Source organism: Carcharodon carcharias, chromosome 18 (genome assembly GCF_017639515.1).
Source record: "Carcharodon carcharias isolate sCarCar2 chromosome 18, sCarCar2.pri, whole genome shotgun sequence".
In the NCBI taxonomy this organism is placed as follows: Eukaryota; Metazoa; Chordata; class Chondrichthyes; order Lamniformes; family Lamnidae; genus Carcharodon; species Carcharodon carcharias.
In genome coordinates this window covers 72,587,637-72,602,245 of record NC_054484.1, presented here as the reverse complement: position 1 = coordinate 72,602,245, position 14,609 = coordinate 72,587,637, and the positions used below count along the sequence as shown (strand labels likewise).

General features: G+C 39.5%; 1 protein-coding gene across 2 annotated transcripts in view; it reads right to left on the bottom strand.

The window, feature by feature from the left end:
- The window catches only part of kdm6a (lysine (K)-specific demethylase 6A), a 284,665-nt gene that overhangs the window by 43,232 nt on the left and 226,824 nt on the right, over positions 1 to 14,609 (bottom strand). For both annotated transcript variants that reach the window (XM_041210596.1, XM_041210597.1), the window contains 3 exons: positions 9,627 to 9,734; positions 8,032 to 8,442; positions 3,173 to 3,963 (listed from right to left, as the gene is read on the bottom strand). In XM_041210596.1, coding sequence (XP_041066530.1) covers positions 3,173 to 3,963; positions 8,032 to 8,442; positions 9,627 to 9,734 — 1,310 coding nt within the window. The remainder of the gene's footprint in view (positions 1 to 3,172; positions 3,964 to 8,031; positions 8,443 to 9,626; positions 9,735 to 14,609) is intronic.

The following is a 14,609-nucleotide window of genomic DNA, read 5'->3' as shown; positions in this document are numbered from 1 at the left end:
ATAAATTTTTCAACACAAAGAAAGAATTTTAACTTGAAATATTAATTTTGAGGCGCTAATTTAATTGCTGTCATTTCTTAAATTTGGACTTGCTGCCTTCAAGGCCTATATGTTTATTTATTTCCAAAAAGCATGCATAAAATGTTAATTTGTAGGCACTATTTTGTTCAAGTTACTGTTATTTTTCTGGTAAAACGTTTAGATGTAAAGTTGTAGCCACAGCAGTACATCACTATAGCTAGGTATAGATCAGTACCCAATTGGAAATTAGTTAATCGGCGTTTGATTTAGAAAACTGATGAAGCTGTAAGTGAACCTGACAGTTTCTACATGGAAATGAAACATTTAGGGTCAAATTAGGGGACTTAAAAACAAATTCAACCATTTCAAATAGTCTATGGAAGATATCAGCTAGTGTCATCGGAACCAACCCTAAAGCAAATATGAACAAATGAGTGGATGAACTAACATCAATGAAAGGCCATACAATTAAAATGTATAGAAGGATTATTTTGAAAAGCCTTACTTAAACAGACCAAATGATTGCAAGAATATTTCTCATAAGGAACCAAACTTAAATTCAATATATTGTTCTAATATAAAAATTCCTTGATATGGATTGAGATCCAGATCCAGATCCAGATCCAGGGAAAGAAAGGGGAGGTGGGGAGGGGATGGGAGGGGAGAGGAGGTGGTCTTGAAGTAAGCACATCTGCAGGAAAAGCTTGGCAACTATTGCTTTATAACAGGGATTAAGAAAAATCTACATATGACTGTCTATCCAGATTTTTAAAAAACAATTTCCTCATCCAAATCATTACCCATCATTACAAAGTCCAGGTGGCTGCTAACTATAAAATTTCATAAGTTTCAAGTTGAAATAATTTCTGCATAAACACAGCCGAATAGTTGTTTTAGCATTTTTACCCGCATTATGTTATACACTGTTCCCAGTAGAAAAAGATTTTTTCATGTTAATCTTTGATTTGATAAGGGTTCGACACTGTACATAAACTGCAGTCTATTTAGGTAGAAGGCCTTCAGATACAGACCTGCAATAAAGGAATTTCTCTACTATGTGATAAAATCTGAGTTTTTCTCTTACTGTAGTACAGAGAAAATATACATTAAAAAAGGTTTCCTGAGGAACACTGTTCTACTCATCTATTAACAATTTGAAACTAGACAAATCATACCTTAGACAAAACATTAACATAAACTCAATCTAAAGGAGTTTTTGTGGTCAGAAAACTACGAAGGTACACAGCAAGGCTCCATGAGTTGTACAAGATTTTATATTTTCTACAAGACTTACAGCAATGAAGTTATTTGATACAGCCTCTCAACTCAGTGAAGTTTTAAACAAAAGAAAAATAGATGGGGCTGATAAGAAAACAGAAAGTCAAACCAATGAAAAAGGGGGAAAGAATAGTAAAAGAAGAATGAGCAAGCTAGAGGAACTACAGGGGGAAAAAGTACATGGTAAAGATTCAAAATGCAACAGGATGTGCTCAAATTAAATGGTTTCACTTTGGTTGGGCTAGGTAGGGGGAGAACTCAGCAGCATCAAAAGAAATATCTTTGACTCAGGGCTCCTGCACCTTTAGTAAAGTAAAATTCCATGCCTTTCCATGTTGATTAAGAAATTTTCAGTGGGTCTCATGCAAAAGAACAGAGCAAATGGGTCTAGACGATAGATATGCAGTATCATTTTACACATTGCTTCCTCCACCAGGTGCTTGTTCCTGCTCTGCCTTACCTTGTTTACTGAGTCCTCCACCTCCAAGACAACAAAAACCTGCAATTGCACCAACAAATACACCTCTCCTCACAAAAGGCAAGTAATGGCAGGGCTGCCGAATCTGGCTCATTCTCCTCAGCCAATTTTTGCTGCTGTTCTGGCAATGTCCAAAGCAGCCAATTAGTGGTGGTAATGGGTAGGATCAGGCACGAGGACGACAGATCTGTACTGGATGTCGGACATGTGCAGTGAAGCAAATGATTACAGAGAAGAGGAAGTGAACTTTGAAAAATATTGGAAAAGATGGGAATTCCACCGAAAGTCAGATCATCAATGACTTGGGCCTTTTCTTAAAATCTCCATTACTTTACCAGGCCTGGAAAAGTCATTTACAAATTCCATGACCTTTCCAGGTTTTCCATGACCTGCAGGAACCCTACTGAATTTTTATTTACAATGCCAGCGTTGATATAATAGTGTAATTCAGGCTCACGAAGAAAATAAATCTTGGTGGAGAAAGGGGAGTTAGTGGAGACTGGAAAGAAGGAAATTGTAAAGTCATAAGTAAAAATAGTGTGAAATATTTGGAGCCACTGCTACACCCCAAAAGAGGCGGATTTTGGCAATAACTTTTTGAGCAAGAGCAAACATACTTACAGGCTTTCTCCAGGCATTGAGGAAGGCTTGGTGACCAAAAAATGAAGTCATCGACCATAACCTACAAATCTTCAGACTTGCTCTTGAAGGTTAGTAATTTAAAGGCTTAATGCCACCATGAACAACTCATCTCCTACACATTACAATTGTTACCCACCCCCAAAACCCCTCTTTCTCCACCCCGAAAACTCCTCTTTCTCCAACAATTAAAAAAAAAATTGTCATGGGATGTGGCCATCACTGGCAAGGTCAGCATTTGTTGCCCATCTCCAATTGCCCTTGAACTGAGTGGCTTGCTAGGCCATTTCAGAGGCCAGTTAAGAGTCACATGTAGGCCAGACCAGGTAAGGGTGGCAGATTTAATTCTGATTGAACCAGATGGTTTTTACAACAATCAATGGTAGTTTCATGATCATTATTAATGAGACTAACTTTTAATTCCAGATTTCATTAATTGAATGCCATGGTGGGATTTGAATCCATGTCCTCAGAGCATCAGCCTGGGCCTCTGGATCGCTAGTCCAGTGACATTACTACTCTGCCACTGTCTCTTCCAATTGTATTTCTCCATGAGACTGAATTACGCTGTTAAATCAACACTGACATTGTAAATGAAACTCAAAGGCATTTCATTTTGATACTAAGTTCTTGCCTGCACTGGTTGTAATTCTTTTAAATATTTCCAAATAGTCAGTTTAGTAGTAACAGTAATATCCAACATTTTCTTACAAAAACTCAATTGTTAAAACAGCATTTTTAAGTAAACAGAATTACCTGCATGCCTTTAGCACTTCTGAAGAACTGGGGTATATAGAGACAGAGGTTGAAGATGCAAGTTGAGGACTAGGTTTGAGAGCAGTTAATGGTGGGTCCATTTTACAGGGACTTTGAGAGTCTTCCCCTACACCTTTTCCATTGACCGTATGTCCCAGTTCTCTCTGAGGGCTGTTAAGGCTGGTAACACTGTTAGCAGTAGTTTGTTCAGTGGATTTAGGAGATGGAGTTGCAGTAGAAACAGCTGATGATGGTGAAGAAGCAACTGAATTCTCAGTCTTTGTGTGAACAGCTGGATGGATATTGTTAACTTTATCGCAAGACACAGAACCCCCATTATTATTACTGGGTTTCCCCATCAACAAGGCAGAGAGCTGAGGATTGTCTGAACTAAGTACACCTGGTGACTTGGACTCTCCATGACTTGAACTTGAAACAGCATTTGCTATAGCTTGATGGACATGATTAGGAAGTCCCTCTATGCTGGCAGTGCTGTTTGGTGTCCCTCCAGAATGCCTGGTTGTTTCAGGCACTGTTGATGCATTTCCTGAAGGCTTGCTCTCTTTGGTTAAGGTAATGCCTTGTTGTCCACCTGAGGTAGCAGTGTAAGAGGAGAGGTGATTGAGAGCAGCCCCCGGTGTTGTTAGTGAATTGTTAGGCATGGCAGGATGTCCAACCTGATTCTGAATACCAGTGCCAGCTGCCTGGAAATGCTGGGAACGCCCAGTGGAAGAGAGAGGTTGTTCACCATTAGGACCTGCCGAATGTGAACTCTGACCTTTGTTCAGCCCCTGAAAGAGAAGCAGGAGACAATTATTTAATGGAGTTTAACAACTGCCTCTTTATAGTGCCTCGAATGTCAAAAAAAACCTAAGGTGCTTCAGACAGGAATACAGAAGTCAAGATAAAAGAGAAAAATTAGAAGTGAATTTAGCAGAAGTGACTACAACCTTGGTTGAAGGCAAATCATGAGGTTCTTTCAGGAGAGTAGAGAGGCTGAGGTTTGTGGAAGCAATTACAAAGAGTAATTTACTTTAATCTAAAGTCTCAGTGGACAATGGAAAGGACATTAAGAGAAAGAGGAAGGAGGAGGAGATCACACATGAGGCCAGAGTCAAAAGAATAGAAAGTTTAGGGATGGCGTTGGTTGGTGGGGTGGTGGTGGATGTGGATTTAAAGACAGGGGCATGATTTAAAGTGCTGTTGAACAGGGAGCCAATGCAAGTCATTAATGGCAGAGATAATAGTTAAACAGAACAAAATACATGCAGCAGCAGAACTTTGGCTAAGATGAACTTTATGAAGAGTGAAGAACAGCAGTCAGGAAGAAGAGCATTGAAGTAGTTAAGTATGGAGTTGCTTATGGTATAATGAAGACCTTCAGCTGAGGAACGAGGCAGGAGTGGTTAATGTTGCGATTAACAACACTGTTATGTCTGACCCTCCTCACCAAACTATATTTGGCTCCCTCTGTTACTTTGCATTATCAGCAACAGGTATGGGGCAAGTTTGCGATGAGACTGAGGGTCTCTCCATATCAAACTGAATGCCAAGACCGGTCCAGTCCAATATAGCCTGAGGGCTTAGGGCAAGGGGTGGTAGAAAATGGAAAAATGGAATGAGCGACAGCAGAACAGTTTATGGTGGGGCAAAGATAATGGCTTTGTCTGCCCAATGTTGAATTTGCACAAATGAAGACTTATTGAAGGTTAAGTTTAGAAAAAGTTGCCCGACAGGACAAGAGGCACTTGAAAGATGTAGCAGAAAGGGAGAGAGCTGGGTGTCACTGGCATGTGGGAAACTGGCCCCATATCTGTAGCTGATGTTTCAGAGGAACAGGGTGTAGATAAAGAAGAGGAAGAAGTCAAATATAACTCCTGGGAGAGGCCCAGAGGTGACAGTATAGAATAGAGATGTTCTGGCTACGTTTGGATAGGTAGGAGTGCAACAACATGAGAGCAGTTCCATGGAAATGGAGGAAAAGTATTGGAGGGGGATGGAATAAATGTATCAACTCTTATGGTTGAGGAGGGATGATGCAACAATCAAGAGGATACTGTTCATGTCTTCCGCCTGAGGTTGCTTTAGCGCTGTGTGAGTGAAAAAGCTGGACTGGAGATATTTAAACAAAGATTTACAAGAAATAAGCATGGAACTGAGAGTTGACAACAAATTTCATCGAGATGATGTGGTTCTGCTATTTAAGGAGGGTTGTAGAGATAGGCCAGGGAACTACAGGCCAGTGAGTCTCACATCAGTGGTAGAGAAACTATTGGAGAAACTTCTGAAGGAGAGTATCTATCTACACTTGGAGAGGCAAGGTTTGATCAGGGATAGTCAGCATAGCTTTGTCAGAGGGAGATCATGCCTAACAAATTTGATTGAATTTTTTGAGGTGACCAGGTGTGTAGATGAGGGTAGTGCAGTTAATGTAGTTTACATGGATTTCAGCAAAGCCTTTGACAAGGTCCCACATGGGAGACTTTTAAATAAGGCAAGTGCACATGGGATACAGGGTAATTTGATAAGGTGAATTCAAAATTGGATTACTTGTAGGGGGCAGAGGGTGATGACAGAAGAATGCTTTAGTGACTGGAAGCCGTGTCCAGTGGCATACCACAGGGATCTGTGCTTGGTCCCCTATTATTTGTCAATATAAACGACATAGATGACTATGTGGGGGGTAGGATTAGTAAATTTGCGGATGACATAAAGTTTGGGCAGGTGGTTAACAGTGAGGTTTAATGTCTTGGGCTACAGGAAGATATAGACGGGATGGTCAAATGGACAGATAAGTGGCAGATGGAATTTAACCCTGAAAAAAGTGAGAGGTGATACACTTGGGAAGGAGTAATTTGACAAAGAAGTATTCAAAGAATGGCATGGCACTAGGAAGTTCTGAGGAATAAAAAGACCTTGTGGCGTGTGTGTCCATAGATCTCTGAAGGCAGAGGGGCATGTTAGTGGGGTGGTGAAAATGGCATTTTCTTGCCTTTATCAATCCAGGCATAGTTTACAAAATTAGCGAGGTCATGTTGGAGTTGTATAGAACCTTGGTTAGGCCACTGCTGGAGTACTGTGTGCAGTTCTGGTCGCCACATTATAGGAAGGATGTGATTGCATTGGAGGGGGTGCAGAGGAGACTCACCAGGATGTTGCCTGGGATGAAACATTTGAGTTATGAAGAGAGGTTGGATAGACTTGGGTTGTTTTCGTTGGAGCAGAGAAGATTGAGGGGCAACCTGATCGAGGTGTACAAGATTATGAGGGGCATGGACAGGGTGGATAGGGAACAGCTGTTCCCCTTAGTTGAAGGGTCAGTCACGAGGGGTCATAAGTTCAAGGTGAGGGGCAGGAGGTTTAGGGGGGATGTGAGGAAAAACTTTTTTACCCAGAGGGTGGTGACGGTCTGGAATGCACTGCCTGGGAGGGTGGTGGAGGCGGATTGCCTTATCTTTTAAAAAGTACCTGGAAGAGCACTTGGCACGTCATAACATTGAAGGTTATGGGCCAAGTGCTTGTAAATGGGCTTAGGTAGGTAGGTCAGGTGTTTCTCATGTCAGTGCAGACTCGAAGGGCCAAAGGGCCTCTTCTGCACTGTGATTGGAGATGGGGTGGTAGCTGGTGAGGATGGAAGGATCAAGAATCACTTTTTTTTTTTGATAATGTGATTATATCGGTTTTGAAGCAGAGGCAGTGCCCGAGCAGAGCAGACTGTTGACAATGTCAACTAGCTTTGAGGCCCGAAGGGAAATTAGATGACCATATGAGCTCAGGTGGTGGTAAAATGGGAAAGCTGCATTTTCACTGTAAAGGTAATGTGTGTATTAAATATGTATGGCTGGGGAGGAAGAGAAGTACCTTTTCCACTTACCTGCTCATTTAATAAACTGGTTGAGTTACACAAATCATTTAACACCATTGCTAATAATGTACAATAAAAGTGTAACAGTTGTTTCTGAAAACAGTGCAGTTCTATTTTCAATATTAAAATGCAAAATATTAAATTTCTAAAGTCAAAAAATAGCATTAAAATTAATTCTTTTAGCCTATCAAATATGAAGGTATATTCTAGTAACAGTCCAGTTGCAGTCTCACCAAAGCCCTGTACAGATGTAGCAAGACTTCCTATTCTTCTATTTCAATCCCCTTGCAATGAAGGCCAACGTGCATTTGCCTTCATAATTGCTTACTGAGCATTAATGTTATCCTGAATGTTAACTTTGTGTTCCTTTCAAAAAATTTAAAAAAATTTTTTATTCTTACCACCATAGTAAATAACCTCAGAATTCCCCACATTATATTCCATCTGCCACCTTATTGTCCACTCACTTAACCTGGCTTTATTATTTTGAAACTTCTTTGCATCTTCATCACAATTTATGTTCCCACCTAAATTTATATAATCAGAAAACATGAATACAGTACTCTCAATCTCTTTGCCTATGTTATTATTATAGACTATAAATAGCTGAGGTCCCAGAACTGATCCTAGTGGCACTCCACCAGTCATAGTCTGCCAACACAAAAACTCCATCCCTAATCTCGGCTTCCTGTTAACCAATCCTCCATCCATTTTAATATATTATCCACAACTTCATGGCCCGTATTTTGCACAAGAGACTTTTATGTGGCATCTTATTGAGTGCCTTTTGGAAATACAAGTATGTCACATATACTCATTCTTTTTTTATCTATCCTACTAGTTACAGTCTCAAAAATAATTAATAAATGTCAAATATTTACAATGCTGGGCCACTGCTAAAACTGAGACAATCTTTTGAATGGAAAAGATTACATCAAATTAATTATTAAACAAAATAATATTAAGGTTTAAGACCGCTAAAGCAATTGTTTACCTGAGTGGAGTTAACAAGTTGGTTTTTCCACGGCTCCTCTGCGCTGCTGGTCAGGTTTGTGCGGTTATGAGGTAGAGTTAGTGCGTTTTGCTGCAGGTAAGGCACATTTCCATTGCTTCCACTTCCTGTTACATGATTATTGCCTATAGAAATAGTGTCTGTATTACCCAGCATTCCCATAGTGCTGCATGTTACTGGGCCTCTAGATGGTTCAGCAGGAAAAGGTCCATTAGCCATGAGCTGTCCAGGAGGGACAGGACGGATTCCAGGCTGAACAATGCGATCAGGCACTCTGGTTAGAGTGACATGAGGCTGCTGACCAGAAATAGAGTTTGTTGGCAGTGATGATCCAAGCGTTGGCCCATTAGGAATTCCTGTAGGCCGTACCTGTGCAACTGTTGCCTGTCTCATCTGGATAAAGCAGAAAAATTGGTCAAACTGTATGATTTCAACATCAGACTTTACAGTCATCTTGACTTCACAAAAAGAGATTGAGTAAACAAAATGCATTATTATAGTTATATTTATATCAAACTATCAAATTATTTTTTAGGGCACTGAAAATGACAAACTAGATAACCCAAAGGTGCAACTTAACTGCTTCAGGTCATAAGCTCATCAGAATGTCATAATATTGGGGATTGGGGAAACCTGAGAATGGGAAGGAAGCAAGGAGCATTTTTCTTTTTAAAAAAAGAGCACGTCCACCACTGATGTTAAAATATTGTAAGCAATCTTCATATGATTGAACTGCCAGAAGTCAGTAATTTAGCAGTACAGATTAGGTCCCTCAAACTGCACAAATTAGTTCATGAAAGTTCAGCCTCTGTAAGGCTAATTCATCACACGTTCTCAAGAACAGCTGGTAGCTTAGTTTTAATTAAAGCATACACATTGATGTTAAGAATTTGGTTATCTTGTACATAATGGAAAAATGGAAGGAATTTTTATCCTAAATCAAAGACAACTGTTCAGCTGACAAAATGTAAACTTGGAGGATGGATGGGTTGGAGGAAGAGTTGCATGAAACAGTTAATTTACTTATATTGTCCATTTTTATTAACAATTTCCGTCTTTGACATGACCAAGCCAGCTTTGAAAAATCAACAACTTATGGCTCCAAAAAATTGTTTTCCAGCAAATCAAATGCCAAAAATCCAGCCTGACAGCAGATCTAGCAGATGCAAAAAATAAAATGTTTTAAGCTTAAAAATAAGGTGACCAGCTTATACGTTAAAAATAAGTACAAATCGAAATACAAAAGCAGGACAGAAAGAACGAAGAAGAGGGCAGCAAGCTTAATATTTGTTTTCATTTAAAACTGCCATTTAATTTTTGTTATATGTTAACATTAGATTAATAACTTACTTTGGTCAACTGAGTAGCCTTATTACTAAAACAAAAACAAAATTACCTGGAAAAACTCAGCAGGTCTGGCAGCATCGGCGGGGAAGAAAAGAGTTGACGTTTCGAGTCCTCATGACCCTTATTACTATATCAGTATTTTGGCATTATTTCTTAGCCTAGCATTAATAAGTCAGCCCTATGCAGACTGGTTATGTAAACCCTTTTCCTGAAGGCATCAACATTCTTACCTGCTGCTGGTGCTGTCGCATCAAGGCAAACTGTCCCTCAAGCTGTTCCAGCATTTGAAGTTGAAGCTGATTCAGGTTCTTTCTGTTTGCACGCAACTGCTCCAAAAACTGGAAAATTTGAAGTGCTTTAAATGTATTAGATGCACTGAACTTCAAACAGTAAATACTATAAAAGGTCATTCACAGTCTTATGTTAACTAATCCTGAGTAAACTATTGATAATTATTTGTTCATACAATCTTTTGAAAATTTAGATTACATTGAATTTCTAAAATTACTACAAAAACTAAGCAGGAGTAATCAATTCCAAGATGTAAGGCTTTCTTTGCTATTTTTGTTTCATGTATATATATATATATATATATATATTAATTATTCCAATTATGTGGCATACATAATTATTCATTTTTTTGTATTTCCATAATTTAGTCAGAGAAAGGAACTGGGACTAATTTCTTCGACTCAACTATCTCTACAAATACCTCAGTAATGCTCTAAAGGTGACTTTAATAATGTGCCTTAATACTGGTTTAAAATTTCCTCTTGCTGTACTGGCACAACATTGAGAGTAAAGCACAGAAAATAAGAGCTAAACCCTAACTGAAGGAGGAGAGCAGCACTGCAAGAGTTACATATTAATCCAATATGGTCCTGCTGAGAAACTTGGTAAAAAGCTGTTTGTGCTTTTTTAATTCCCACAATCTCTCTAGCAGGTCAGTTGTTTCGTCCAGCATGTTTTTCCAAAACTGACATTCCTTTCCACCATTCCCTTTTTTTACATGTTGTGATCAACAACTCTCCAGTTTCAAGAGTCCTGATGCTGCTGTCTCCACCTGATGTCCAAGTCACTCTCCTAAGACTACCAAAGGAGGAAAAACAAGAGCAGAGAGAGAGAGAGCAGAGACAGTAATGAAGGCAGAGAGAGGGAAATAAAGGAGAGCCACAGAAATGGAGGAAGAGAGGGGGAAGTGAAGATTAAAGGAGGTAGAGGGGAAGGAGTGACAGACAAATGAGAAAGGTGCATTTTCAGTAGTTTTGCATCTATTCTGCAATCATGCTCAGGTTATAATTTACATATGCCTTTGATGAGACATGGCCCACTTACTTTTGGCATCTCAGCGGCTGGCACATTGCTCCAAAATGTTGTATAATGCTTCTAGACTATCTAAATGAAATGGATCAAGACTGGGCCCTTCTTGGTCTGTATTGCTCATACACTCACTGGATAAACTCAATGCACCATTAGGGGAGCTTAGATTTTTATTTAAAAACTGCCAATTTGTTGAAGTATACGTTTGCTGGGATTGTACCTTCCCTTAATTTCTCACTTTAATACCGAACGATGGGACTTTCAAAGTGGATGACAAGTTCTCCTGGAGGAATAAAATTCACTTTAACCACAAGAATGCAAGTCACCTTACTCAGCAATCTTTACTCCTGCATAATTGGAATAACATACAAGCCCAACACATAAAGGAATCTTATATTCTGGATTTAATATTACTTCTCTAATTTTCCAGGCTAAAACACAAATAAAATTGAAGTAAAATCTTTCCACCATTTATGTAATAGAAAAAAACAATTTTTAAAAGTAAGCTATCAAAGACAGAAATATCACTTGTGAAATGCTGATCAAATGATATGGCTGTTCTCTTCCTTCTGCCCAAATGTTTTCTGGTTGACCATACTTAACTATGTGGAAATTTGACAATTGAAAATTTCAACTGAATTTTTGTTCATAAGCCAACGCAACCATTATCATTACAGAAATGAGCTGAAGTAGCTGTATCTTAAGCCTTCTTTGAATGCCATGGCATAATTAATCTGAAGAAGGCATTTTTTAATGGAAGAGACCAGAGCTTTTGTAGAGGACATATAAGGGAAAATCCTTTGAAATTCTTCTTGCTCTAGTCTCCTTTTGATCCCAAGATTCAAATTAGGGAAAATCAAGCTTTAGGCAAATTGATGTACATAAATTTGATCTAATACTTTTGGATGAAACAAAGAATATATGTGGTGAGTGGTCAGCACAGACTGGTCAAAGATGTATTACAACGCGTGTGTAAAAATTAGGAATTTGATGCTGTTATTTGCCTCCAATACTTTTAAGTGGTTTGTGTTGCAGGTAAACATAGTTGATTAAACTAAATAGATTAAGTAATTAGTTAGAAGACTAAAAATTATAAGTCAAGTTGATTGAATACATGGACTAGTTAATTAAATGAATAAAATGATGTTATATGGCCAGGTGGTGTGTTGCAACTGCATTATGTGGGTTCTTGTGGAGAGAACTGGACAACCGTTTGCCCACTGAGTGTTTTGCATCTTGAGGAACTTCAGCTCAGAATTGATGAGCTGGAATCTGAGATGCAAACACTGTGGGGCATCAGGGAGGGGGAGTGTTACCTGGACACTTTGATCCAAGAGATATATATACTCCCTAGGTTAGGATATGGTTACAGGAGGCTGTGAATGCAAGTCACAGGTAAATGGACCCTCCAGATGCAGTGCTGGAGGAGCCTGGGCCTTTAACCTTATTCAACAAATATAAGGTTAGGGTTAGGGTTCAGAATTTGGGGAATTTTGGAACTTTCTTTAACAGCTTGTAGATTGGTTGAGAATTATGAAATGTCTAACAAACAAAACAAAGGTTAATCATCACACATTAGAAAATAAAATAAATTAGCAAAAGTAGTTTGGAGTTTGTGTAATATACTTGAGACAGTTTCCTAGAACATATCATGGAACAGGCCAGGGAAGAGTTTTGTCACAAGACAGGGTTAATTAGCAATGAGTAAGGGGTCCTCTGGGGAAGACATGCTGAATTTCATATGGAGTTTGCGGGTGATGTACATAAGTCTGAAATTAGAGTATTGAACTCAAAGCAATTACATAGGTACGAACAGCAAGTTACCAAAGGAGATAGGGAAATTAGATTAAAAGGCACGACAGTGTATGAACAATGGCAAATATATAAAGAAACATTTCATAATTCTCAACCAATCTACAAGTCATTAAGAAAATCTCCAAAATTCCCTAGATTTTGAATCAAATGATTGGAAGTTAGCAAATGGGGCACTGCTATTCAAGAAAGGGAACCACTGGTCAGTTAGCCTGACAGTCATAGGAAAATGCTATAATCCATTAGTAAGCAAGTAGTAACAGGGCACCTAGAAAAAACATAACATGATTATACACAGTCAACATGGTTTTATGAAAGGGAAATTGTGTTTGGCAAATCTATTAGAATTTGTTGAGGATGTAACTAGCAGCAAGGAGAACCAGTGGATGGAGTATATTTGGATTTTCAAAAGGCATTCAATAAGATGCCGCACAAAAGGTTTTTGGGCAACTCAAGAGGAGCTGGGATACATCAGCATAGAGAAGGAATTGGTCAAAATTCAGGAAACAGAGTGGGAATAGACAGATCATTTTCAGGTTGATAGGGTGTTACTAGTGGACTTCCACAAGGATCAGTGCCTTGGCCTCAGCTATTTACAATGTATATTCTTGAGTTAGATGAAGGGACCTAGCATAACGTGTTCAAGTTTGCTGATGATACAAAGCTAGGTGAGAAGGTAAGTTGTGAGAAGGGCACACTGTCTGCAAAGTGATACAGACAGGTTAAATGAGTGGGCAAGGTGACAAATGGAGGGTAATAAGAGGAAATGGAAGGTTATTCACTTTGATAGAACATAGAGTTTCTCAGTTTTACAGCATGGAAAGAGGCCCTACTTGTCCATGCTGGTTATCAAGCCCCTATCTACTCTAATCCCATTTTCCAGCACTTGGCCTGTAGTCTTGTATGCTATAGCATTTCAAGTATTTATCTAAATGCTTCTTAAAATTTGTGAGGGTTCCCACCTTTATCACTCTTTCAGGCAGTGACTTCCAGATAACCCCATCCTGTGTGTGAAAAGAATTTTCCTTAAATCCCCTCTAAGCCTCCTACCCCTTACCTTAAATCTATGCCCCCTGGTTATTGACCCTACCACTAAGGGGAAAAGTTTCTTCCTATCTACCCTATCTATGCCCCTCATAATCTTGTAGACTTCAATCAGGTCCCCCCTCAGCCTTCTCTGCTCTAAGGAAAACAACCCCAGCCTATCTAGTCTCTCTTCATAGCTAAAACGCCCCAACCCAGGCTACATCTTGGCGAATCTCCTCTGCACCCTCTCTAGTGCAATCATATCCTTCCTATAGTGTGACGACCAGAGCTGCACATAGTACTCCAGATGTGGCATAACTAACATTTTACACAGCTCCATCATAACCTCCCTGCACTTGTACGCAATGCCTTGACTAATAAAGACAAGCATCCCATATGCCTTCTTAACAACCTTATCTGCCTGTCCTGCTGCCTTCAAGGATCTATGGACACGCACACCAAGGTCCCTATGATCCTCTGTACTTCCTAGAGCCCTACCATTCATTGTATACTCCCTTGCCTTGTTAGTCCTCTAAAAATGCATCTCACACTTTTCAGGATTAAATTCCGTTTGCCACTATTCTGCCCAACTGACCAGCCCGTCCACATCGTTCTGTAGTCTAAGGCTTTCCTCCTCGCTATTTATCACACCACCAATTTTTGTCTCATCTGCGGACTTACTGATCCATACCTCTTACATTCATGTCTAGATCATTAATGTACACTACAAACAGCAAGGGACCCAGCACTGAACCCTGTGTACACCACTGGACACAGGTTTTCAGTCACAAAAACAACCTTCGACCATCACCCTCTGCCTCCGCCAACTGAGCCAATTTTAGATCCAATTTGCTAAATTGCTCTGGATCCCATGGGCTCTTACCTTCTTGACCAGTCTCCCATGCTAGACTTTGTCAAAAACCTTACTGAAGTCCATGTAGTACATCAACTGCACTACCCTCATCTACACACACCTAGTCATCTCCTCGAAAAATTCAATCAAATTTGTTAGATGTAATCTACCCCCGACAAAGCCATGCTGACTATCCAAGATT